The 24609-nt window shown below is 53.5% G+C and overlaps 1 protein-coding gene across 8 annotated transcripts; it reads left to right on the top strand.

The window, feature by feature from the left end:
* Window positions 1-316: 316 nt before the first annotated feature.
* Window positions 317-24149, top strand: GRIN1 (glutamate ionotropic receptor NMDA type subunit 1; the record flags this gene model as incomplete). 8 transcript variants are annotated; one of them, XM_080928229.1, is made up of 21 exons in its annotated part: window positions 317-574; window positions 2346-2480; window positions 5162-5338; window positions 7121-7183; window positions 7981-8081; window positions 12396-12517; window positions 12590-12764; window positions 13671-13815; window positions 13913-13996; window positions 17654-17795; window positions 17875-18002; window positions 18260-18424; window positions 18499-18617; window positions 18729-18841; window positions 18915-19063; window positions 19179-19336; window positions 19497-19658; window positions 20005-20114; window positions 20198-20343; window positions 21580-21690; window positions 24003-24149. In XM_080928229.1, the coding sequence occupies 21 exons, from the start codon at window positions 317-319 to the stop codon at window positions 24069-24071; spliced, it is 2832 nt and encodes a 943-aa protein (XP_080784355.1). The 8 variants fall into 8 exon arrangements, with proteins under 8 accessions (XP_080784355.1, XP_080784354.1, XP_080784357.1 ...); XM_080928228.1 differs by lacking the exon at window positions 24003-24149 and adding an exon at window positions 23647-23763; XM_080928231.1 differs by lacking the exon at window positions 7121-7183.
* Between the last annotated feature and the right edge of the window lie 460 nt (window positions 24150-24609).

Genomic DNA, 24609 nt, shown 5'->3' with positions numbered 1-24609 from the left:
TCGACTCGGCGTCAGGAAGCGGGGGCGGTGGGAGGGGTAGAACGCGTAGGTCCCGCTCATGACTCCGCAGCTGCTGCAGTCGCCGCAGCATCAGGACCAGTCGCGCAATCCGCGCGGCTGTCCTTTCCACCTTTTCCGCGCGGGTGTTCGAGCAGCGCCAAACACGCTTCAGCACCTCGGACAGCATCCGTCGCGCCCGCCCCGGGCTCCTGGAGAACCCGCGGGCGCTTGACCGCGCGGGCGGTCCCGCGGGTCGTACATCGCGAGGTCGTCGCGCTCGCGCAACCCAGAGCCAGGCCCGCTGTGCCCGGGGCTCATGAGCACCATGCACCTGCTGACATTCGCCCTGCTTTTCTCCTGCTCCTTCGCCCGCGCTGCCTGCGACCCCAAGATCGTAAACATCGGCGCGGTGCTGAGCACGCGCAAGCATGAGCAGATGTTCCGCGAGGCAGTAAACCAGGCCAATAAGCGACACGGCTCTTGGAAGATACAGCTCAACGCCACTTCTGTCACCCACAAGCCCAACGCCATACAGATGGCCCTGTCAGTGTGTGAGGACCTCATCTCCAGCCAGGTGACCACTACTTCCCCTCTCCCCTGCTCCTCCACCATCCTCCTCTGCCCCAGTTTCATTCGATCCTTCCCTGGTCCTTCTCAGTCTCCTTACCAGACCACTCCAAGCCAACTGGCCCCTGGAGAGGCCTGGGACAAATGTCTGTGTCCGCTGGTTCCTCCTGGACCAATTTTCAGAGGACCGTGTGCTGTCTTGCGACTATCACTGGTGATTTGTTCCTCCAGTCAGTGTGGTGGAGGAGCTCAAGATGGAGGAGCACTTCAGGGAGCGACTGGATGAGGCCTAGGGCTATCTTTGTTTCTTTCCTTACCTCTCTTCCCTTCCCCCATTCATGGGCCTGCAAAGGATGGCCCAGGTGCCAGAGCAAGCAGGCTCTGCAGGGGTGGGAGTGAGGACTGCGCATGCCGGAGACACCAAGGCAGAGTGGGAGCTGAGTGCAGTGTGCTGCAGGGGAGGACATGTCGCTGTTGAAGCTGTCCGCCCCTGGCTGAACTGGCTGCTGAATTCCAATGAAGCCATGAGGGTCACTGCAATGCACAAACTCATGTAAAATGAGGACAGGGACGGAGACTGTGCCAAGTCTCTTCATACATGTTCTTCAAAGGATGTCTATATCCATGAACATGCCTGCTCACACACATGTTCACGTACATGCCACTAGCACACACTGCATCTCCATATAACACAGTCATGCTCACTCACACACATCTGCTTATCCATAGACACGCCGCTTTATGTGGTCAGTGTACATAGTAACCCTGCTTCCATCATGAGACACATATATAATAAACATAGACGGGTTGGTGCCCATAGTGCACACATGTTCCAGCCCTTGCTCATGAACACTATATAGTCACATGCATACCTACATTCCCTACTGTGACATGAAGGGTACAGGCTGGGCATCCTGGGGGGTGGTGAGAAGCAGTCCTCATACCCCATGCCAGAATTTTGCTCAGAAACTTGTGGCCCCCACCCCCACCCCACTTTACAAGAGGTGAGCGCTGGTCAGAAGAGAGGATCTACCAACTCTGTGTTCCTCCCTCCGTGTGTGTTGTGTGTTGTATGTGTGTGTTGTGATATGTGGTGTGTATGGTGTATGTGTGTGTGTGTGTGTGTATGTGGTGTGTGTGTGTGTGTTGTGTGTGTGTGTATGTGGTGTGTGTGTTGTGTGTGTGTGTCATCTGTTGTGATATGTGGTGTGTGTGGTGTGTATGGTGTGTGTGTGTATGTGGTGTGATATGTGGTGTGTGTAGTATGTGTGTTGTGATATGTGTGGTGTGTGTGTATCATGTGTTATATGTGTATGTGGTGTGATATGTGGTGTGTGTGTGTATGGTGTGTGTGGTGTGTATGGTGTGTGTAGTATGTGTGTTGTGATATGTGTGGTGTGTGTGTGTTATTGGTGTGTGTGTGCCATGTGTTGTATGTGATATGTGTTGTGATATGTGGTGTGTGTGTATGGTGTGTGTGTGGTGTGTATGGTGTGTGTGTGTATGTAGTGTGTGTGTGTTGTGATGTGTGGTGTGTGTGTGCGTGTGTGTGATCTATATCCCTGGAGTTTTGCTCAGTGCTGCCCCTTCTCTACAATGGGTTCATCACCAGAGCACTGTGGCTCATTCTTTTGTGTCTTAGATGTGTGGGACTTTGTGCACAAATGGCGCCACCTGGTCCCTGGCGTGCCGCTCCAGTTCTGGCTACTTGGAATCTCAAATTCTAGTAAAATGCCCGTCCTGTGCCTCAGAGCTGACTCTGTCTCCTGTATCTGCAGGTCTACGCTATCCTAGTTAGTCACCCGCCTACTCCCAACGACCACTTCACTCCCACCCCTGTGTCCTACACAGCTGGTTTCTACAGAATTCCCGTCCTGGGACTGACTACCCGCATGTCCATCTACTCGGACAAGGTAAGCCTGAGCACCAGACTCGCCACCAGTTATCTTGCTCTCCCTGTGGTCAGCTCCAGGTAGTACATAAGTAACACACCCACTCATAAACACATACCTCACTGGACCTCATAGGATGGTACACAAGTTACCCATACTCAATCACACTGACTATGAGAACTCAGTTACATACATGTTTACATGTCTCACACTCACCACACATGTTAGCATGCACTCTCAAGTCCCATGTGCTTATGATGTCACTCTCACACAGTGCCACACACTCGCTCACATAACGCTGGTATCCTCACAGATGCTTGTCACATGGACTCAGGATGGTTCCCAATGACAGGCAAAAATCACACCTCCTTGGGGAGAAGAGGGCTTCATGGGTTAAACAGGAGGTGAACAGGGAGCTTCCTGGGACAAATGGGCTTTGTATGCAGCAGCAAACAAAGTTGAGAAGTTCCTAGGAGCAGCAAGTGCCGAAGTACTTGGGGTAGACAGGGATGCTGCGGACCCCAGCCTCGCCAACGGAAACGCAATAGGAGATGGGACGTGGGGAAGACAGAACAGGCAGCTTGTGGCAGGAGGCCACAAATCTCAGGGACTAAAGGATCTCGGTCCAGCATTCTGGAGAGCTCTTGTGGCCCAAGGCTGGTCTAGCCTCCATTCATTTGGACCCCAAAGCTGAAGAGTAGCTACTGAGTCAACCCAGAGTCACAGGAAACTTGCTCTAGATCATATGATCTTTATTTTTTCATGAGTCTCTATCAACTGGGATGTAGTCCAATCACCCAGCTGTGGGATGCATTTTGGGGTCCAGCTGTGGGATGCCAGTCCTCACTTCCTCCCTCTCTGGGTGTCCAGATATTGCTTCACACTGGGCTGAGAGGATGAAGTTCTGTATGATCCCAGTCTGACTGGGAGTGTGGGGCGGTGGTGAGATAATTCGGTCATCAGGAGCAGGGGGCGGGTGGGGAGAAAAGGCCTTTTTTATGGATTAGTGTTGAAGCTCTTTTAGGAAAGGGTCTTCTCCCACGATCTTCAATGAAACAGTGCTCTCAGACGATCTTAGCTTGTGTATAAAGCCCACCTTTACTCAGGGTGGGCTGTATGCATACACTTTATTTGGGGTGATCCAAGGGTTATATAACTGGGGGAAGGGCATGAGACTATCCAGGGTGGGCAAAGGTCATTGGATGAAGGCTAAGGTACAGAGATGCCTCATTAGCATGAGGAGGCATTCCAGGAATCTCAGGACATTCCTACCTAACCTTCATCAAGTAAGTAGTAGGAGTCTATGTCCCCCAAGTAGAGAAGATGAGGCCCTGCTAATCTAGTAATGTCAGATCAACCTTAGCATCAGGGTTTCCTGACACCCAGTGGCCTAACAGACACCATAGCCTTCTCCCTACAACCTGTAGACTTGAACAGCCTACAGTCATTGAGAAGCCACGTGGAGACAACCAGCTGGTGCCTGGGGTCAGCCAGAGGGCTAGTGGGCTGCAAAGTAGGTCTCCAGGTCCCCACTGCCCTGTAAAGTCTTCCTGTCCTGACCCTACAGTTCTCGAAAATCTGCCTTAAGGCAGGGATACTGGCCATTTAGGCCCAAGGATGTAGTTAGTCTGCCATTTGGTGACAAAAGGGGACTCAGTGGTAGGACTTGTGGGAGGGCTCATGAGGACAGCATCAGACTGAGGTCAAAGGGCTCACATACCCAGGCCCTTTAGCCACTCTGTCTGCCAGTGAGGAACATGCTCTCAATATATGCCTCTCGGCCATTTTTCCCTCTGGAACATTTTACCCTTGTGTATAAAAGTAAGCAGTGACTATAAGAATGAAGTAGCCAGGACAAACAAGAAACCAGAAGGCCCCATAATACAGCTGGACCAACCTAGAGACTGACCACAGGCCAACCCATTGGGCCTGTGTAGGGCCAACAGTGGGAACAAACATCACAGGCACATTCCAGCCCCTGATGGCTTCAATTCAAAGTCAGCCCTCTGCCCATTACACAGGCCAGAAAGAGCAGGTCTGCAGCACCAAATGTGATGCAAGCTGCCTGCAGCCGGTTGCAGAGGCCGAGAACAGGCTATCCCTCCAGAGTACTGCCCCTGGCCACCAAGAGGGAACAGGTAAAAAAAAAAAAAAAAAAAAAAAAACTAGCCTAGAAGCATTGGAGGACCAAGAACAGTGTAAATCATGAGAGTACAAAAGGAGCCATGTTCACTCAGACAGACAGGCCCGGGCAGCTACAGTAATTTGAGTAGCAAGGCACTAGGAAGCCACACAGCCACTGAATCCAGGGAAGAAAGGCAACATTTGAGCCCTACACAGAAGACTGACTACATATAAATGTGATTGTTATTTTCTTACCAGTTCCTGGGCTAGAACCCCAGAACCTTGTTTGCACTAGGCAAATGCTGAGGTGTACTCCCAGCCCAAAATACAGCTATTGAAACTGGGGCAAGCACCTTGTGAAGCCCATTGATGTCTTAAAGAAGCTCCTATGGTCAACCTTTCTAGGGGAGTCCTGGTGGGAAGCTGGCAGTCACCCTATGTCAGGGTGCTACTGGAAATGTCAAGCCTTTACTCTCACAGTAGAAGAGTAAGAGCAGGTGGGAGGAAGTGACCCCATCAGTGGGAGAGGGAAACCTGCTTAGCCTGGTCCTGCCTCAGCCTCTCGGTCCTACCAACAGAGCATCCACCTGAGCTTCCTCCGCACCGTTCCGCCCTACTCCCACCAGTCCAGCGTCTGGTTTGAGATGATGCGAGTCTACAACTGGAACCATATCATCCTGCTGGTCAGCGATGACCACGAGGGCCGGGCAGCGCAGAAGCGCCTGGAGACATTGCTGGAGGAGCGAGAGTCCAAGGTGAGGCCCTAGCCCTGCCGAGGTCCTTGTCCAGCAGGAGCCGGCGGGCCGTGCCATGTCTGTGGCTCCTTGTGAACACTTTCTCTCCATCCTGCATGCTCAGCACCACCGCGTCTGGCGGCGCCCGCCCCGGCCTGTCCTCGGCTCATTTCACTTGCTTTTGCCATTAGTCGAAATCTCCTTCGTGTCAGTCCCTGCTGCGCGAGGGCTGGACCACCTGGAGCTCTGCAAACACCCCCGTCCCGCACCCCCGCAGCCTCAGGCCTCCCTAGCCCCAACTCAGACCCTCTCTGCCAGATGCCATCCACACCCTTACAGTCTCCGCCCTGGAGCACTGGGGTACATCCAAGTCCTCACAGAGGCCACACCCTTCTAAGACCCTCTGCCTCATAGCTGCCTGTGGCTCGAATTGAAGCCCTGCTCATCTGCAACTCCTTGGCTACTCAGGCTTACACTGTGCTCCCCTCCCCCACTCCAGAGCTTAGCTCTGCATCCCTCATGGGACTATGTAGACACTGATCTCAGGATACACATACTCTCCCATCTCAGCCTGGCCCTCAGTGTGTGGAACTGCCAAAGACCAGAGCCGGGATTTGAGGTAGAAGGGGTCAAAGTGACCCCTATGCCCTTCCTTGCCAACACCCATGTCGGCCTAATAAGGACCTGGCCCCCGACCCCTGACCCCCTCAGTCCCAGGACACAGAGCACCAAGAAGCAGCTGGTTGGTGCTTTTCAGGTAGCAGAGAGGAGGAGGCCCAGGCTGGGGAGGGGCCCCAAAAGACAGATGGGGGAGGGAGACGGGTGGGAGCATGTTCCGCCTGCAAAATCATAGCTGGCCTCACCGTATTGAGCACCAACCATTGTCCCCCACACCCAAGGTGCCATAGGCCTCGGGGGGGGGGTGGGGGAGTCGAGGGCATGGGTTGGTGGTGGGAGTTGAGGCTAGGGACAGGCTCAGGGTGAATCTTTCAGGGTGGTCCATTGAGTCTGGTTATCAGCACCAAGGGCTCCGCCTCTCTGAAGATAGTCCCAGTCTCAGTATGTGGCAGTATGTACTTCTGCTGTCAAAGCCACACAAACTACCAACCTACTCACATGTTCCCCAGCCTGAGCCCTGCACACCCAACCACCTGCTCACACACTCACAAGCACACACACACACACACACACACACATATGCACATGCCCACACTCACATGTTTAATCTATATGGCCTGCCCTTGCATCACAGACTTAATAGATTTACCTTCTTTGGCAGGAGCTTATCCCTCTGCAGGCATACAAATACACACCCAGACACTATTAATAGTTTCAGACACAATTGTGGGCATTTGGGTGTGAGCATTCCGGGTTAGTGAGAAGAAAACAGGAAGGAGGAGAAGGGGGAGGAGTGGGAGGGTTATAGGGACAGGGCCTTGCAAGCTGCACTAAGAACTGATGCGGGTGGGGGTGGGTACTGCTGGGGTCACACCACAGGTGCATGACAGGGGTGGGGGGTGGCAGGCGGGACCCTCAAGGGTGGTGTGGACAAGGCTGCCCTTTCTCCTGAAAAAGACTTTCCAAGAGTATAGCTCCAAGGCAGGGAGCCTCTGTGGCCCCTCCCCCCTCAGCTCCACCCCTTCCCCTATCCCCACCCCGGGTCTCGGTGTTTGCGAGCTCCAGGTACGTGCCCGTCTGCAGACGTGCCGAGGAGGTGGTGTGATTGCTTTAGCGCCGTCATTTTCAACCGTTTATAATCTTCTTCTGTGTCTGCATATTTTCTCTGTGCACATTATTCATCAGAGTAAAAAAAGGAACTATGAAAACCTCGACCAACTGTCCTATGACAACAAGCGCGGACCCAAGGTATATATGCATGGACGTGCACGCCACCCACCGACTAGCGAGCCCTGGCCTGCGGTGCCTCAGCCACTGGGTGCTTTCTGGCCCCACCGCGCCGAGCCGCAGGTCTGAGCAGTGAGGAAAGACAGGTGGTGAGGCAGGCAGCAGGCAGGCAGGAGAGGGCAGGGGTGGGCGGTGTGGGTGCCCATGGCCCACCCGCCGTGACCCTGGCCCGCATCCTCAAGGCAAGCACGATCACAGGAGGCGCTGCTCTGGGAAGTGCATGAATCTCCAGGTCCGCCAGGGTTTCCTAGTGGAACCCAGGGAGGGAGCCTGCCCACCTGGTCACTTCAGAGTCTGGGCCGCTCCTATAGGAGCCAGAGGAATCAGGTCTGAGCTGAGATCTCCCAAGGTTTTGGAAAAGTCAGCCCCGTCTCTGTTCCCAGTTGCATTCCAAAACTTTTCTATTTCCTGTTCGCTGCACGTCTCTTTCTAAGTCTCGGTCCACTTCAGCTTGCATGCTCAGTGCAAAATAAACCAGGACAGGAGTGAGATGGCAAGAGAGACCTGGAGAAAGCTGACTGAGAGAAGAGCAGAGCTTCAGTGAGCACAGGACATCAGCAGGCTGAAGAAGAGACAGGCAGCAAGGACAGGCCAGCACAGAGCCAGGAGGCAGGCGCACAGTGCAGGTGGCAAGGACAGGCCACGGCAGCTATAGCTAGGCTGCCTCGGGGTTCCTAGCAGCTTTGGCCCCACTCTTGCCACTGAGGTACCATGTTCCCTTTCCCAGCTCCCTGCTAATGCTCCTGTTCATACCACAGGCGGAGAAGGTGCTGCAGTTTGACCCCGGAACCAAGAATGTGACGGCCCTGCTGATGGAGGCCCGGGAACTGGAGGCCCGGGTCATCATCCTTTCTGCGAGGTGAGTAGGCTGGCTTCCTCAGCTCATTCTTATGATTCTGCTGGGGCCTAAGTCTGCGACCAAGGCTAGGTTTGGGGCACTATTGGGCAACATGAGCTCCATTAGGAAAACAAAAATAAAACTTCATTAGGTAAGAGCACTGCTGGCTGAGGACCTGGGTTCAATTCCCAGCACTCACACGCAGCTCACAACTGTCTGTAGCTCCCCTTCCAGGGCATCTGATGCCCTCACACAGACATGCATGCAGGCAAAACACCAGCGATGTAAAATAAAGATGAATAAATCTTAGAAAATGAAAAGATTGAGCTGTAGAGGTGGCTCAGTGGTTAAGAGCACTGGCTGCTCTTCCAGAGGTCCTGAGTTCAATTCCCAGCCACCATATGGTGGCTCACAACCATCTGTAATGAGACTTGATGCCCTCTCCTAGTGTGTCTGAAGACAGCTACAGTGTGTGTATATATATATATATATATGCATTCTTTATATATATATATATATATAAGATTTTCACCAAGGAGAGCTTTACCCCATCTCTCTTGGAGCCTAGTCAGCTCCCCATCCTCTGTCCCTCCCCATGTTCTCCCCCTTTTGCAGTCAAATAGCACCGTTTGCTGTCTGCCCTAAACTCAGCTTGGGGTTAGAGACAGAGTGCTGGGAAGCCCATAGACTGGGAGGCATAGCTATATAAATATTCTGAAAGTCGAGGACAGAGGAGAGCAGCAAACATCACATGCAGGCCAACAGAGGAGACAAAGCCACTGATGAGAACTCATGGAAAACAGGCTGGCCTTGGAAAGGACCTTCCTCTCAACCCATTTCAATATTGTGAAAGTGTACACAGTAAACTATCCCTATTCTCAAACAACTCAGATTTCTGGTAAAGGGGAAGACTAGAACCTAAGACCCATGGAAAGGAAAAATGCATAGTGTGGCAGCCCTAGAGACAGCGGAGAGGTCTAGGTGGATCCAGTCCATAGTCTGTCCACCTCTGCTGCGGTCCAACAGAGGGGGGAAAACAGCGCATCATCCAGCTTTGGGGAAATACCCTAACCCTGCTGTTCTGCTGACAGAAAAGGGACAACTGTGCTCGGGCACAGGATAGATAGCTATTCGCAGACTTAGTCAACAGACTGTCTCTCTGAACACTGCCCCTGTCCACAGATTGCAGGGTAGGGCAGCCAGGACTCAGCCTGAAAAGCTTACAATATCTTCACTCAGATGGCAGGGCTAGTACTATCTGCTTCACTCTGAAGGTGATAGTGGTCAGATGTGGTGTTGAATAATGTCCCCAGCATCACCAACCCCCCCTAGGAGCATCAGGCAGCAGGTGGCAGTTGCACCATGTAACACACACACTGTGGCAGGCATGTAATTGTGTACAGCCACACTGCAGAGCCACAGACCATGTGCCTTTGCTATTCATCTAACTCAGTGCTTCTCAACCTTCCTAATGGCGAGACCCATTAATACATTACATGTTGTAATGATCTCCCCCTGAAAAATATTTCATTGCTGCCTCATAACTGTAATTTTGCTACTGTTATGTAAATTGTAATGTGAATATCTGCTATGTGACCCTGAGAGGAGTCTTAACCCACAGGTTGGAAACCACTGATTCTAACTGCAAACTCTGGGTGAGGGATGGTCCAGGGCTGCTAGAGAATGAATTAGAACTACATCCAGATGAGGCAGGGGATGCCCCTTCATTGCTCACACACCTACCTTGCATTAACAATGCCCTAGGCCCAGTCTTCAGCACCACATAGAACCAGGTATGGCAGTGCATACCTGTAATCCCAGCACTCCAGAGGCAGAAGGGTCAAGAGTTCAAGAATCATCCTCAACTACCTGGCAAGTTCAAGGTCAGCTTTGGCCACTTGAGACCCAGTCAGAACGAGAGAGGGAAGGAGGGAAAGAGTAAGTGAGAGAGAAACATGTCCAGAAAAGAGCAGTGCAGAGAAGGCCCTTGGAGGGAAAGCTCAGCCCTAGTTGACCAAGGAAAGCCATCCTCAGAAAATCCCCACCACGCCCTCCTATTTTCTGATTTTGTTTATGCTTCTCATCGTAGGGAGATTTGTTTAGTTTGGATAAAAGAATGTTCGGGATGGTGGGCAAACGAATAAATACAGCAGTCCAGCAAAAAGACTTTCCTGAGCAAGTCACTGCTTTAAAGCATACCTTCTCATTATTAGTGCCTTTGTAATGGGCAAAGCCAGGAACAGCTGCTTGATTTACAATGACGGGCAGAAAACCATTCACAGAATCCCAGCACACCCAGGCCCCAGCAGAAGAGTGGGCACTAGCTACTTCCTGGCTAATACTTTCCAGTACTAACCACTGCAGCTGAAGGGACATAGAGCAAGAAGGGCCTCCTCCACGGTGATGACAGACTTGCCAAACATGGCTCTAGCAAAGAAGTCATAGGAAGAAGGGGGTTGGTGGTTAGAGATGTGAACTGTGAACTGTCTGGACACACCCACCGAACACGCAGCATTCACATACAAGCATGCACACAGTGGCATGCTCCATGTTCCTCATGTGAATATACTGCATGCTACATGTATGTTGAATTATAGCTACAATCCACAGTGCTTTTTAAACCTTGAACGGCCCGTGGAACCTCATGCTTATGTATGCCAAGTGAGCGAGGCCCTGCTGCTGAACATCCCAACCCTCCTCACACTTTAGCCACCTTCTTCACAACAGAGTTTGTTTTCCAGACTTCATTTGTCTATAGGATACACAGAACTCATCTCCAAAGCTTTTCATTTCTATTTTCCTCACCCTGTCTTCACCAGTATCACCATTTCTGTAAAATGGTCTGATGAGGTTTGATGGATTGATCAGACCTCTTGTCAATAACCATTTCATTGATCACAGTCATTGCACCATGCAACATTGTGTAGCTCTGAGTTGTACTGGGAAGATGGGGTTCTCTGTCCAGGTTGGGGGGGGTATAGCTGGTGTCAGATATGTTCCTGGGCATGTGTGGTTCTGGGTAACCCTTCTGTGCCCAGTGCACAGTACCTCTGTCACATATTTTTGTTTCGTTTATTTTGTTCCCTTCATGTTGTTGTGTAGACCAGGCTGGCCTTGAACTTGTGGGGCATCGCCTGCCTCTACCTCCCACATGGTGGTGTGTGTGTGTGTGTGTGTGTGTTGTTCACATCACCAACAGCATAGTCATTTAGAGCATTTATTTTGGTTAATTAATCACTTAGAAAGTTGGGAGCAGGCTTCTCAGGGAACTGGGGATATCTTGGTTATGAAGCTGATGTAAAAAGAAGTCAGTAGGGCTGCAGAGAGGGCCTAGTGCTCCCAGAGGACCTGGATTCAGTTCTCAGCACCCACAGTGACTCACAACCCTTCATAACTCCAATTCTAGGGGATCTGATACTGTGGTCTGACTGCCACAGGCACTGGGCACCAGATTGGTGACATAATACATGGTATACACATGAAATACATTTGAGATAACATTTTCAACAAGGAAAATAACCCAATATTGGGGAAGCCACTTGTCCTCCATGTGCCCTTTAAACATGTGCTGGAGAACCAAAGTCCCAGTCCCAGTTGGACCTTGAACAGTAGAGTCTGACAGGCACAGGGTAAGGACAGGATCCTCACTGCCTATGGGGGACCAGGAAAACTCAGAGTCATGGCTAGGCCCCTGTTTCACTGTCCACAGGAATTGTTTATGAGGGCACCTCAAGCACTTACAACATGTCCCTGTAAGGTGAGGCTTGTCCTGGTGGTCCTGGCCTTGAATGTCAAGGGGTTGTACTTACCCTGGAACAGTCTTTCTCCTGCCCAATAATATCTTCAGAGTGCTCAGCATAGCAACTAGAGCACTGGGCCCTACTTAGCCCAGAGCCCGCACCTCATCACTTCACAGCCTCAAACAGTGGCCTACAAGGCCTGTGGCTTGCCTAGAGCTCACTGGGTCACAGCTGCTGGAGTGGATGACCTAGGCACAGGTCCTACCCTGCCACTATGTAACCTGACCCTTGGAACGTCTTCCTGTAAGGATGCTGAGATGGTTTCAGCATAGTATTTGGAGCATGTACCCAACAGTGGGCCATCAGGAGTTCGGGAAGACATTTTGTACCCTATTCCTGCCTCCTAAAGGCAGAGCCTAGCAACTTAAGATTGGAAAGGCCTTGGGTCCAGCCTATTCTCCCGTACAGACCTCCAGGTCTGGCTGCAGAAAGGGTTGTGGGCATAGACATGCTCCCAGAACACATGAAAGGGAGAGGCTGTGGCCGGGGTAGGGAGACCTGGAGTCCTGGCTCGTCACCCGGGTCTGCCCCACAGTGAGGATGATGCTGCCACCGTGTACCGCGCAGCTGCGATGCTGAACATGACAGGCTCTGGGTACGTGTGGCTGGTGGGGGAGCGCGAGATCTCTGGGAACGCCCTGCGCTACGCTCCTGATGGTGAGTGCTGGGCTGTGGGGTCGCCTGGGACTGTAGGCCTGTCTAGTCTCTAAGCTGCAGGGTCCCCCACAGGTATCATCGGACTTCAGCTCATCAATGGCAAGAACGAGTCGGCCCACATCAGTGACGCAGTGGGCGTGGTGGCACAGGCAGTTCACGAGCTCCTAGAGAAGGAGAACATCACTGACCCTCCTCGGGGTTGTGTGGGTAACACCAACATCTGGAAGACAGGACCACTGTTCAAGAGGTGGGCGGGGTTGCTCTCAGTAGGTGGGGGAATGGGCTGTTCCGGGGGTGGTCCAGCCAGTCCTATCTAGGACGTGCTATATGCTTCGTCACCTCCAACGCAGATCTGTATCCTCGAACCGCATCTTCTGTCTCTAGTGTCTCAGCACTATAGCCCTTACCTCTACTGTCACTGAAGCTGTGGCTGCCTCTACTTTGCCACCCCTTCCTGTCCACACTGCAGATTTTACTTCACCCCCCACAGTGCCTGGTGTTCCAAAAGGAAGTTCTTACTGCAGGTGGGGCCTGGGAAGTTCCAGGAACACAGAAATTCAGAGTAGGCATTCATGGACAACAGAAAGTCAAGGCTGACCAAGGGAATGGCTGCGGAACCTCAGAGTCATTGTCAACAGTTTTTCATGGATCCGTACAGTTACAGGCTGCACACACATGCTAGTGAATGCACAGAAACGCAGAGGAACATGACATATGAATGCCACTAGCACACTCATAGGGGTGACCCAATACTTCACATGCACACAGGCTCACTGATGCGCTCCATTGAGCAAACATACAGCCAGGCAAGCCACTCGGGGGCTAGAACTAAGTAAAGGATCCACCTACTTCCCCCATTTGATGGCAAATGGGCCTGAAGTTCTCTGGACTTCTGCCTTCCCTGTAAACCCGGAATGGCCGCTATGAGAATCGCATGGTCTAATCCAGAGAAGCCTTTGACATGGCTTCAGATGCAGTAGCTGCCCATCTGGTGCTGGCAGGCACGTACCATGCCCACCACTCAGTGTGAGGAGCTACCATCTGCTAATCTTCTCTTTCTTGAGACTAGGGCAGAAGGGATGGGAGCTTGGGCCACTTGGAAGCCAGGAAGAATGGGTCTTCTTGGCAGGTCTAAGCTATGCTCTCTTCCCAGGGTGCTGATGTCTTCTAAGTATGCAGATGGAGTGACTGGCCGTGTGGAATTCAATGAGGATGGGGACCGGAAGTTTGCCAACTATAGTATCATGAACCTGCAGAACCGCAAGCTGGTGCAAGTGGGCATCTACAATGGTACCCATGTAGGTGGGGGTCATGAGGGGGTGGGGGCTGGGGCCTTAGGGTCCTGGGGCCAAGACCCCTGCGTGGCCACCCTCCATCTCATACTCCCACCCCCAGGTTATCCCAAATGACAGGAAGATTATCTGGCCAGGAGGAGAGACAGAGAAGCCTAGAGGATACCAGATGTCCACCAGACTAAAGGTGGGGAACCCCGCTGATGTACCCCAACATTCCCATCAGCAATGCTTAATCTATCCATTCAGGCAAGGAGGAAAGGGAATGAGGTCACAGAGCGCAGAGAGAGGAGTTGGAGGGTGAACCAGCGCTGGCAGAGGAGGCAGGAGTGGAGGGGGAGGGGAGAAACAGTTTCTGCCCAGCAGCATCTTGGTGCACTATCCTGCCCTATCCTTGGCCAGTAAGTCCAAGGAAGAACTGAGGAGGCAGAGGGACAGTGGGTGAGGCTCTGGGCCCCAGTGCAGAGTTTAGCTTAGAACTTACTGTCTCAAGTGTCCTGTTTCCCTTTGGGTGCCTAGGAACCCCCTTCCTAAGATGGCTTATTTCTGTATAGCCTCTTTTCCTCAGCCTGATTTACATTTTCCTTGGGTTCATCCATGGGCCCCTCCCTCTGCCTAAGGGCTATTCTGAGGATTCCTCCCAGCTCTGACACTGTAGATCACCAAAAGCAGACTCCACAGTGTCATGTTCCTAGCCAACCTTCTCTTAGTGCCTTCATCAAATATCTCAGCCCTGATGACTGAGTTTACCACTGCAGTGGGGCCTTTGTCTCACTCTCTGGTGAGTACCTGTCTGCGTCTCTCACAGGACAATGAGTGTTGTCTGGAAAACTCAATGCTATCTGTTTGCAGTTCAGGCACCTGATGTTAAAGAGGCTGAGGGTGCTGGGGGTGGTGGCGCATCCCTTTAATCCCAGAGACAGATCTCTATGAGTTCGAGGCCAGCTTGGTCTACACAGGTAATTCCAGGATAGCCATGGTGGGAGGGGGACTGAAGGCTGTAGGTAAACATCCATAATCAGAAAGACCTTTCAAGGTGTCAGTGGCTATTAGGAATGTTTCTGGCCTCACTGGTTTGCTCAATTTTATTTTATATGTATGAGTGTTTTTGCCTGCCTGTATATGTAGGTACCATATGCTTTTCTGGTGCCCGCAGAGTTCAGGATATTGGGTCGCCTGTAACTGGAATGAATGTTTGTAAGCCACCATGTGGGTAGTAGGAAACAGAAATCGGGTCTTCTGTAAGATCTTCAAGTGCTCATAACTGTCTAACCACATCACTAATCTTTTCAACAGCACTAGCAGATACACTTACATAATTAAAAAAAAAAATCGTCCTGCCTCCTTCTCTTGACTCTTCCTTCTCATGGCTCCCAGTGAGGGTACCTCTCCCACTTCCTGTCACCACACCTTCCCTTGCTGTCCACTCCTGCCTGAGCTGCTTACCCCTCTGTTCTTTGCATCTGATACAGACCCTCAGCAACTGACTGTGTTCCACTCTGGCATCCCCCAGACTTGAGACTGTGGACCTTGAAAACAGGGAGAGAGAATGCCAAAGCTGAAGTCTTGGCCTTGAGAGAGAATTAAGTAGGCATGGTGGAGCGAGCCTTTAAACCCAGCACTTTGGAGGCAGACAGAGTCAGATCAGGGTCCTCAGCTATGTAGCAAGCAGCAGCCGGCCTTGACTCTATGAGGCTCTTTCTTTCTTGGGGAGGCCGTGGAGAAGAGGAGTTTATTTGGCTTAGACCTCCATATTGTGTTCCATCATTGAAGGAACTCATGACAGGAATTTAAACAGGGCAGGAACCTGGAAGCAGGAAATAAGGCAGAGGCCTTGGAGGGTGCTGCTTATTGGCTTGCTCCTTATGGTTTGCTTTGCCTGCTTTCTTGTACAACCCAGGACCACCAGCCCAGGGTGGCTCCACCCACAATGGGCTGCCCCTCTCTCATTCAATGGCCCACAGCCTAATCTTATGGAGGCATTTTTAATTAATTAATTTATTTTTCTCTCATGTATTATATCCCAACTGTACTTTCCCTTCCATCTATGAGGCCCTGTCTTTAAAAAGAAATAGAAAGGAAGAAAAGAAAAGCATGCCAGGCAGCGGTGACACACACTTTTACTTCTGGTACAAAAGAGGCAGAGGCAGAGAAATGTCTGTGAGTTCAAGGTTAGTCTGGTCTACAGAGCAAGTTTCAGGACAGCCAGGGCTACACAGAAAACCCTTGTCTTGAAAAAACAAAAAACAGGGGCTGGAGAGGTGACTCAACAGTTAAGAGGTTAAGAATCCAGATGTCCTGAGTTCAGTTCCCAGCAACCACATGGTGGCTCACAACCATATCTATAATGGGATCTGATGCCCTCTTCTGGTGTGTCTGAAGACAGCTACAGTGTACTCACATACATGAAACAAATAATTCTCTAAAAAACAAACAGAATGCTGAAGTGGTAGGACACACCTTTAATCCTTGTATTCAGGAGGCAGAGTTAGGTGGATTTCTGTGAGTTCAAAGCCAGCATGGTCTACACAGCAAGTTTCACATCAGCCAGAGTGACATAGCCAGAGCTACAGACCCTGACTCAAAAAAATGTATGGGGACTGGTAAACAGCCCTGTGGGGTGCATGAATTTGGATCCCAGCACCCACGTAAAAGTCCGGACATGGCTGCGCACCGCCGTCCTCATCATGACCCTGTCCTCGGTGGAAGGAGCAGTCAGAGACACGTTGGTCACTAAAGCTTGCTGACTAAACAACCTAGCCAATTCCTGTGCTTCAGGCATAGAAGAAAACTAATGATAATAATAAAAACGATGGGACTGGAGAGATGGTTCAGTGGTTTAGAGTACTGGCTGTTCTCCTATAGGACCCAGGTTTAAGTCCCAGTACCCACACAGCAGCTTACAACCATCTGTCTCTGTAGTTCCAGGAGATCTGATGTTCTTTCTGGCCTCTGTGGGTACTATATGCACCTGTAGTGCACCCATACACTTAAAATAGACATAATAAAATAAAATAGGGGCTGGCGAGATATCCTCTCAGAGGTTAAGAGTACCTATTGCTTTTGCAAAGAGCCTCTGCTCAATTCCCAGCACCCACATGGTAGTTTACAGCTATCTGTAACTTCAGTTTTAGGGCATCTGATTTCTGTGGGTTCCTGCATATATGTGATACACATACATACACTCAGGCACACACACACATAAAATGAAAGATAAGTGTGTAAATAATACAAGTGATAGAGGAAGATATCTGGCCTCCATGTGCATTTGCTCACATACATGAATACATAGTAACACATACATACGTATAAACATGCCTTAAAGGTCGTTTTTTAAAAGACGAGGATCGGGCTGGAGAGATGGCTCAGTGGTTAAGAGCACTGACTGCTCTTCCAGAGGTCCTGAGTTCAATTCCCAGCAACCACATGGCGGCTCACAACCATCTGTAATGAGATCTGATGCTCTCTTCTGGTGTGTCTGAAGACAGCTACAGTGTACTCATAAAAGATAAAGATCAAGGACTGAAGGCTACATGCCAGTGGAGGCCAGAGTGGCTTTGGAAAAGACACACAGTCTTTCTGCTCCCAACCTGGTGCCCAGTACTGTACTATGATAGAGTAATGTATAAACTGCAGCCTGAGGGAAAGGGACCACGACCTGGATCTGTCCCCAAGGGCAGCAGGCAGGCAGTGCCAACCATGTCAGAAGGGTGTGGACTGACTGAAAATCAGGAGAATGCTTTAGGCTTGGGATATAATACAGCACTGGAAAGCCATGAAGGAGAGGGGTTTCTGTGTGCTGAGAGGCCAGGTGGCCCGGGCTGGTTCTTATCTTTCCGTGCAGATAGTGACAATACACCAAGAGCCCTTTGTGTATGTCAAGCCCACAATGAGCGATGGGACATGCAAAGAGGAGTTCACAGTCAATGGTGACCCAGTCAAGAAGGTGATCTGTACGGGGCCTAATGACACGTCCCCAGGCAGCCGTGAGTGCTGGGCAAAGTGTGGTAGGGAGAAGGGCCTCCGTTCAGGAACCCAAGGTTAATAGTCCCTAACTGCCCACAGCACGCCACACAGTACCCCAGTGCTGCTATGGCTTCTGCATTGACCTGCTCATCAAGCTGGCACGGACCATGAATTTTACCTACGAGGTGCACCTGGTGGCCGATGGCAAGTTTGGCACACAGGAGCGGGTATGGAGGGGACGGCAGGGGCAGGGCCTGGAGTGAAGGGGCTAATGGGAGGGTTTTGTGAGCTGAGGTGGATTAATTGGAAAGCCTATAGGCTGGGTGGAGCCTTTTCAGCAGGGGCCTGTTGGTTGGGGCTGGGCTTTAGAAGTGAGTCAGATGCAGAGCAGGAGATGCGTTCACCATGTGCTACTGTGGTATAGGAGTTCTTGTTCAGAGCTGTGGTCAGGCCATCTGCAGCCCCACCGGTTCTCTCTCCACAGGTAAACAACAGCAACAAAAAGGAGTGGAACGGGATGATGGGAGAGCTCCTCAGCGGTCAAGCGGACATGATTGTAGCACCGCTGACCATCAACAATGAGCGTGCGCAGTACATAGAGTTCTCCAAGCCCTTCAAGTACCAGGGCCTGACTATTTTGGTCAAGAAGGTAGGCAGGGACCAGGAGGGGATGGGATGGGACCATGGAAGACCCAGGTGACACTGACCATTGGCCACCTGCAGGAGATCCCCCGGAGCACACTGGACTCATTCATGCAGCCTTTTCAGAGCACTCTGTGGTTGCTGGTGGGGCTGTCCGTTCACGTGGTGGCTGTGATGCTGTACCTGCTGGACCGCTTCAGGTGAGCACCATGCAGAGAGCCAGACCCTCTGTGTAGGGCGGGCAGAACTGGGCAGGGCTGGGCAGAGCTGCCTCTCCTGCCTCTCTCCTGCCTTCTCTTTGCGCTCCACAGTCCCTTTGGCCGATTCAAAGTGAACAGTGAGGAGGAAGAGGAGGATGCACTGACCCTGTCCTCTGCCATGTGGTTCTCCTGGGGCGTCCTGCTCAACTCCGGCATTGGGGAAGGTGAGGTCAAGCCCACGGCCTGCATGGCTACATTCTCTGATTTCGAGGAACCAACCCAAGTCTCTGCCCACAGGTGCCCCCCGGAGTTTCTCTGCACGTATCCTAGGCATGGTGTGGGCTGGTTTTGCCATGATCATCGTTGCTTCCTACACTGCCAACCTGGCAGCTTTCCTGGTGCTGGACCGGCCTGAGGAACGCATCACAGGCATCAATGACCCCAGGGTGAGGGCCCTGGGTTGGGGTTTTTGGGGCAGGGAGGGTCAAGAGGTTAAGAGGGAGTGTCTGTCTCTTGTGAGGCTTGGGGAGCAGCTGCGAGCTGAGGTATCTGTCCCTACAGCTCAGAAACCCCTCAGACAAGTTCATCTACGCAACTGTGAAACAGAGTTCCGTGGACATCTACTTCCGGAGGCAGGTGGAGCTGAGCACCATGTACCGGCACATGGAAAAACACAACTATGAGAGCGCCGCCGAGGCCATCCAGGCCGTGCGGGACAAGTGAGCCAGGGACCGAGGGCCGCCCTGGCTGGGGGGCAGTAAAGGGACAGGCAAAGGGGAGCCCCTTACCCAGGAAGCACAAGTGAAGACTGTCTACTGCAGTGCAAGCAAGGTGGGGTTCAGGCTACTGGGGCTCCTTTGACTCTGCCTCTGCCTGCAGCAAACTCCATGCCTTCATCTGGGACTCAGCTGTGTTGGAGTTTGAGGCTTCACAGAAGTGTGATCTGGTGACCACGGGCGAGCTGTTCTTCCGCTCGGGCTTTGGCATCGGCATGCGCAAGGACAGCCCCTGGAAGCAGAATGTGTCCCTGTCCATACTCAAGTGAGTCTGCCCCGTGCTGGAAACTGCTCCCTCTCCGCTTTGCTCCGAGAACCTCCCAGTGCCCCAGCAGCAGCACATCCCACGACTCCACCCCCAGCCAACAGCTGTTAACAACAGCCTTAAAGGATCTACTCCACCCAGACCAGGCATCAACCCCATTACCAGCCCAGCCAAGGCTCCAGGCCTCCCCGACTCCAAAAGCCTCACTTGGACTGCAAGTCCCGGTCCACAGTATTGCCTTCCCTTTGAGCCCTGCCTACTCCCAGTTCTTCCCCCTGAATGTCCCACTCATTCCCAGCCCCACCCTGCTTCCAGCCCTGCCTTTCCTTTCCCCTTACTTACCTAGGTCCCATGAGAATGGCTTCATGGAAGATCTGGATAAGACATGGGTTCGGTATCAGGAGTGTGACTCCCGCAGCAATGCTCCGGCAACCCTCACTTTTGAGAACATGGCAGGTGCGCCTTCCATGCTGCTGTGGTCCAGGGTTGGATTTGGGGCTTTAGCCTCCGGGCAGGCTGCTGAAGATCCCTTCACACAGGGGTCTTCATGCTGGTGGCTGGAGGCATCGTAGCTGGGATCTTCCTCATTTTCATTGAGATCGCCTACAAGCGGCACAAGGATGCCCGTAGGAAGCAGATGCAGCTGGCTTTTGCAGCCGTGAACGTGTGGAGGAAGAACCTGCAGGTAGGACAGGCCACCCTCCGAGGCCTGGCGTCCAGGGCCCCGCCAGGCCACGGCCCTACTCTATCCCTACAGGCCGTGGCACTGGCTCTGGCTCATGGGCAGGACTGGTGCTAGGAGCCATGGCCAGGGGCAGTGGTGAGTGTTCCCAAGGCACAGGGGCAGCACTGGCAGTGGCTGCCTGCAGGTGGCCACCCACTGCCAAGCTGGGCCCAGGGAAGCCATGCACTCTGCTTCAAGCCTCTGCCTGGCCCCTCTGTCTCCAAGGTCAGCTACTGACATTCAATCCATAGGAAGGCAAACAGGCAGGGTAAGACAAGGGCCCTCCTGCGTATAGCACGTGATTCTGAGATGCACTTAGCCCTCTATCCCCAAGCACCTTTGACACCATTTGGGGACCCCTTTTCATGCTGTGTCTTGCTTTGTGATTTCAAATCTCAATGGGGCTGATCTGCCTCAGGCCACATCCATGTGGATTTGTGGTTTGCAGGGATGAGGCTGCATGTGGGATGGTCAGAGTTCACCAGGGAAAGGGACAGGGTGGGCAGTGAGGCTCATAGAGGCCTGAAGACTAGTGGCCGATGGTCAGGTTCTGATTCGCTTCTCTTCTCTTTCTCTGGGTGTCCCGGAGCTGTGTCCTGAGCTGACATTAACACTGCAGTGAGGGCTGTGGGTGGACGGGGCTACTGGAGCCCCCACACCTCTCATCCACCCATTCTTGCTTTTGGCCCTACAGGTCCCCTGGGGACCTGGCCACAACTGTCCAGGGCCATGCTGGCCATCAGACTCCAGGCCAGCGTCCCGGATCGGCCTCTGTCTATCACTCCAATTCCAACTGGACACTTCCTCGGGTCCTTGGCCCTTTCCTGGTGTGTGCCCTTTGGGGTCAGCAGCCTCTGAACAGAAAGGCTGTTGTGTCCTGAGGGGAAGCTCTTCCTGTCCTCAGGGGCTCCTCCTCCTCAGGATGCCTCTAAGCCAGGGAGCCAGGCGAACATCCCAGGAAGAGTGCCATCAGGATCCCCAAGCCCAGACCCAACACAAGCAAGGACAGGCCCAACCCCGGGCAGAAGAGGCCACTCTTGAAAGTCTGGCTGTTGGTCCATCTGTTCAGCACAGTGAGGCAGGCAGGAGTCAGGGCCTGAGTGACTGGCCAGGCCTGGCAGCAGCCCCAAGGATCAGGCAAGGGCAGGTGTGGCCGCCACCCTTAGCTGTCTAATCGCTTATACATATTCATTTTAGGATAGAAAGAGTGGTAGAGCAGAGCCCGACCCTAAAAAGAAAGCCACATTTAGGGCTATCACCTCCACCCTGGCCTCCAGCTTCAAGAGACGTAGGTCCTCCAAAGACACGGTAAGGGGAAGCACCCCAGTCCCGCGTCTCTGACTCCTCCCTTGCCCCATGTCTGTCTCCCTCTCCCTTGCCATCCCACCCCTGCCCCATCTTCAACCCTGGCCATCTGTGCCAAGTCACCAACCCTCCACCCATTAAAGGGTGCTGTCCTTTAGAATGCTCCAGACCTCTCCTCCAGTCCTCACGGGTCCTCAGCTTCCCCATGTGTCTCCACGTTAGTCTGCCCACCTCTCTCCCCACGCCATGACCCACACGCCATCCGGAAGCTGTGTCATGTTGTTGGTCAGTCAGTCAGCCTCACTGCCTCTCTGGGCTGCCCGGACCCTGGGAACCAGAGCAGCCCTGCCCCAGGTTGCCCCTGCCAGGAGGCCACACCACGTCTGTTTCATCCGTTTCTCTTGCCTCCACATGGGGTTTGATGCCTTCATTCTTGCCCTGCAACAGCCCTGCAGGGTGTAGCTGTGATGTCCCATCCCGTCCGTCTGTCTGGCCACTGGCCCTGCCCCCAGACACCTGTCTCGCCTGTCTCACCAGAGCCATGCCTGTTACATCCTCCATGTGGTCTCTGTGTGGGCCGGGGGCTGGGGCCGGGCCTGGGTCCATCTGGGTGGACGGCTGGGGCTTAGCATTGGCACTGACCCTTGGTCACCGGGAGACTGTCAGGTGGGGAGTGTGGTGTTGCCGTATTGAACAGGTCCCTGATGGAGTGTGGCAGCAGCACCCAAGATGATCTGAGCATGGATAGGGTGTCCTTGAAAGTCCTGGGGCCTGAGCACCTAAGGCAAAACAGGTTCTCAGAAGGAGGCCCAGGAAGGGGAGGCTAAGACCCCCCCCCCCCCGTGCTTCAGCTCAAACCCCCAAGCACTGCCACAGGCCACTGCCAGAGTCAGACCTCCTGCCTTCAGAGCCAGAACCCAGTTCCCTGCCTTGGGCAGCATGTCACTACACCAGACACACATACTCAGAAGAAAGTCCTCCAACAGGTTCCCTCTTTGTTAGGGTCACCCCGATCCTACCAAGTTACCCTCTAGCCCACAGGAAGCCCTCTAACCAGTGGGGAGTGTCACCCACAAGGGGCTTGTGCCCCATGAGGAATCTGGGTTTGTAGTTACACTCCTATGCCCAGGAAGAAAGACACAGACAGAATTTGGCACGAAGCAAAATGCCAGGTTGAAAGTACTAGTGTGCTCCAGAGAGACTCACAAGGCCTGGCTGCTCGGCTCTCCAGGGGCCTTGGTTCAGAAAGAGCGGATGAAGAGTGAGGATCTGTGGTTTGCACCAACTTGAGGCTCCAGGAGCTGGTGCAAACACTATCTTCAGGGTCACCCAGACCAGGGAAAGTGGACAAGGTCTATGCTTTCAAGGTCTGAGCCAGAACCCCCACAAGGAGGCGCAGGGGAGGGAGAGCAGGGCCAAGGGAGCCTGTGGGCTGGGATTTGTGTGGGAAAAGGAAAATCTGACAGAGAAGACAATCTGTACTGAGGGGCCAGGTGGCCAAAGTGGGGAGAGTACAAAAGTCCTGCAGGTGGCAGGCCATTTTCAGTGGGGGTCACTAAATCTTGGGGCCCCATCTGGAGCTGGCCAGGTACAACTCAGAGATCTACGTGGTTCCTTTCTGGGGACTTGCTCTCAGTTCAATCTTTACCTGAGCCTCCCTGGGCACCAGGGACCCTTTCTTTCGGGCCATCTGGAGCTGGCCCCACCCTGCAGGGTTGACCTCTGGGGGCTGGGTGGGGGAGGGCAGTCCAGCTCCCACCCTGTCTCTGGGCCTGGGTGCTGTTCAGAGGGAGGCCTGGGTGGGGGCTCCTTTGGGTGGGGTGGGGTCGGTCCAGCTGCTGAGATCCTCTGCCCCTGTCCTGTGGCCGGTCCGGGCCAGGGCAGCACTGGGCGCTCAGGGCTGGGATCCCTGGTGGCCGGCGGGGCCAGCAGGTATTGATTGTTGGTTCTTATTTATAGAGCACCGGGGGTGGACGCGGCGCTTTGCAAAACCAAAAAGACACAGTGCTGCCGCGACGCGCTATTGAGAGGGAGGAGGGCCAGCTGCAGCTGTGTTCCCGTCATAGGGAGAGCTGAGACGCCCCGCCCGCCCTCCTCTGCCCCTCCCCCGCAGACAGACGCACGGGACAGCGGCCTGGCCCACGCAGAGCCCCGGAGCACGACGGGGTCGGGGGAGGAGCACCCCCAGCCTCCCCCAGGCCGTGCCCGCCTGCCCGCCGGTCGGCCGGCTGGCCGGTCCACCCTGTCCCGGCCCCGCGCGTGCCCCCGACGTCGGAGCTAACGGGCCGCCTTGTCTGTGTATTTCTATTTTACAGCAGTACCATCCCACTGATATCACGGGCCCGCTCAACCTCTCAGATCCCTCGGTCAGCACCGTGGTGTGAGGCCCCCGGAGGCGCCCACCTGCCCAGTTAGCCCGGCCAAGGACACTGATGAGTCCTGCTGCTCGGGAAGGCCTGAGGGAAGCCCACCCGCCCCAGAGACTGCCCACCCTGGGCCTCCCGTCCGCCTGCTCTGCTGCCTGGCGGGCAGCCCCTGCAGGACCAAGGTGCGGACCAGAGCGGCTGAGGATGGGCCAGAGCTGAGCCGGCTGGGCAGGGCCACAGGGCGCTCCGGCAGAGGCAGGGCCCTGAGGTCTCTAAAGCAGTGGGGTGAGGGGCCTAAGTGGCCCTGGTCGGAGGAGTCTGGAGCAGAAATGGCAGCCTCATCCTTTCTCCAGCCACTATCCCAAGCTACAGTCGGGGCCCATGGCCCCAGCTTGCTAGGTCACCACCCCAAGCCTCCTCCAGCGCCTGCTCTCTGCAACCTGATTTCCACCTCTCTCTCCTGCTGCATCCCACAACATTTCCCCACCCCATTCACTGGGTTGGCCCTGACCTTTCCCAGGGTTAGCCTTCACTGCCCTAGTGGCAGCACTTCCCA

The sequence above is a fragment of the Micromys minutus genome, assembly GCF_963924665.1.
Source record: "Micromys minutus genome assembly, chromosome: 13".
Taxonomy (NCBI): domain Eukaryota; kingdom Metazoa; phylum Chordata; class Mammalia; order Rodentia; family Muridae; genus Micromys; species Micromys minutus.
Note: the sequence above shows the minus strand (reverse complement) of the source record. Positions and strands in the feature narration are given on the sequence as shown.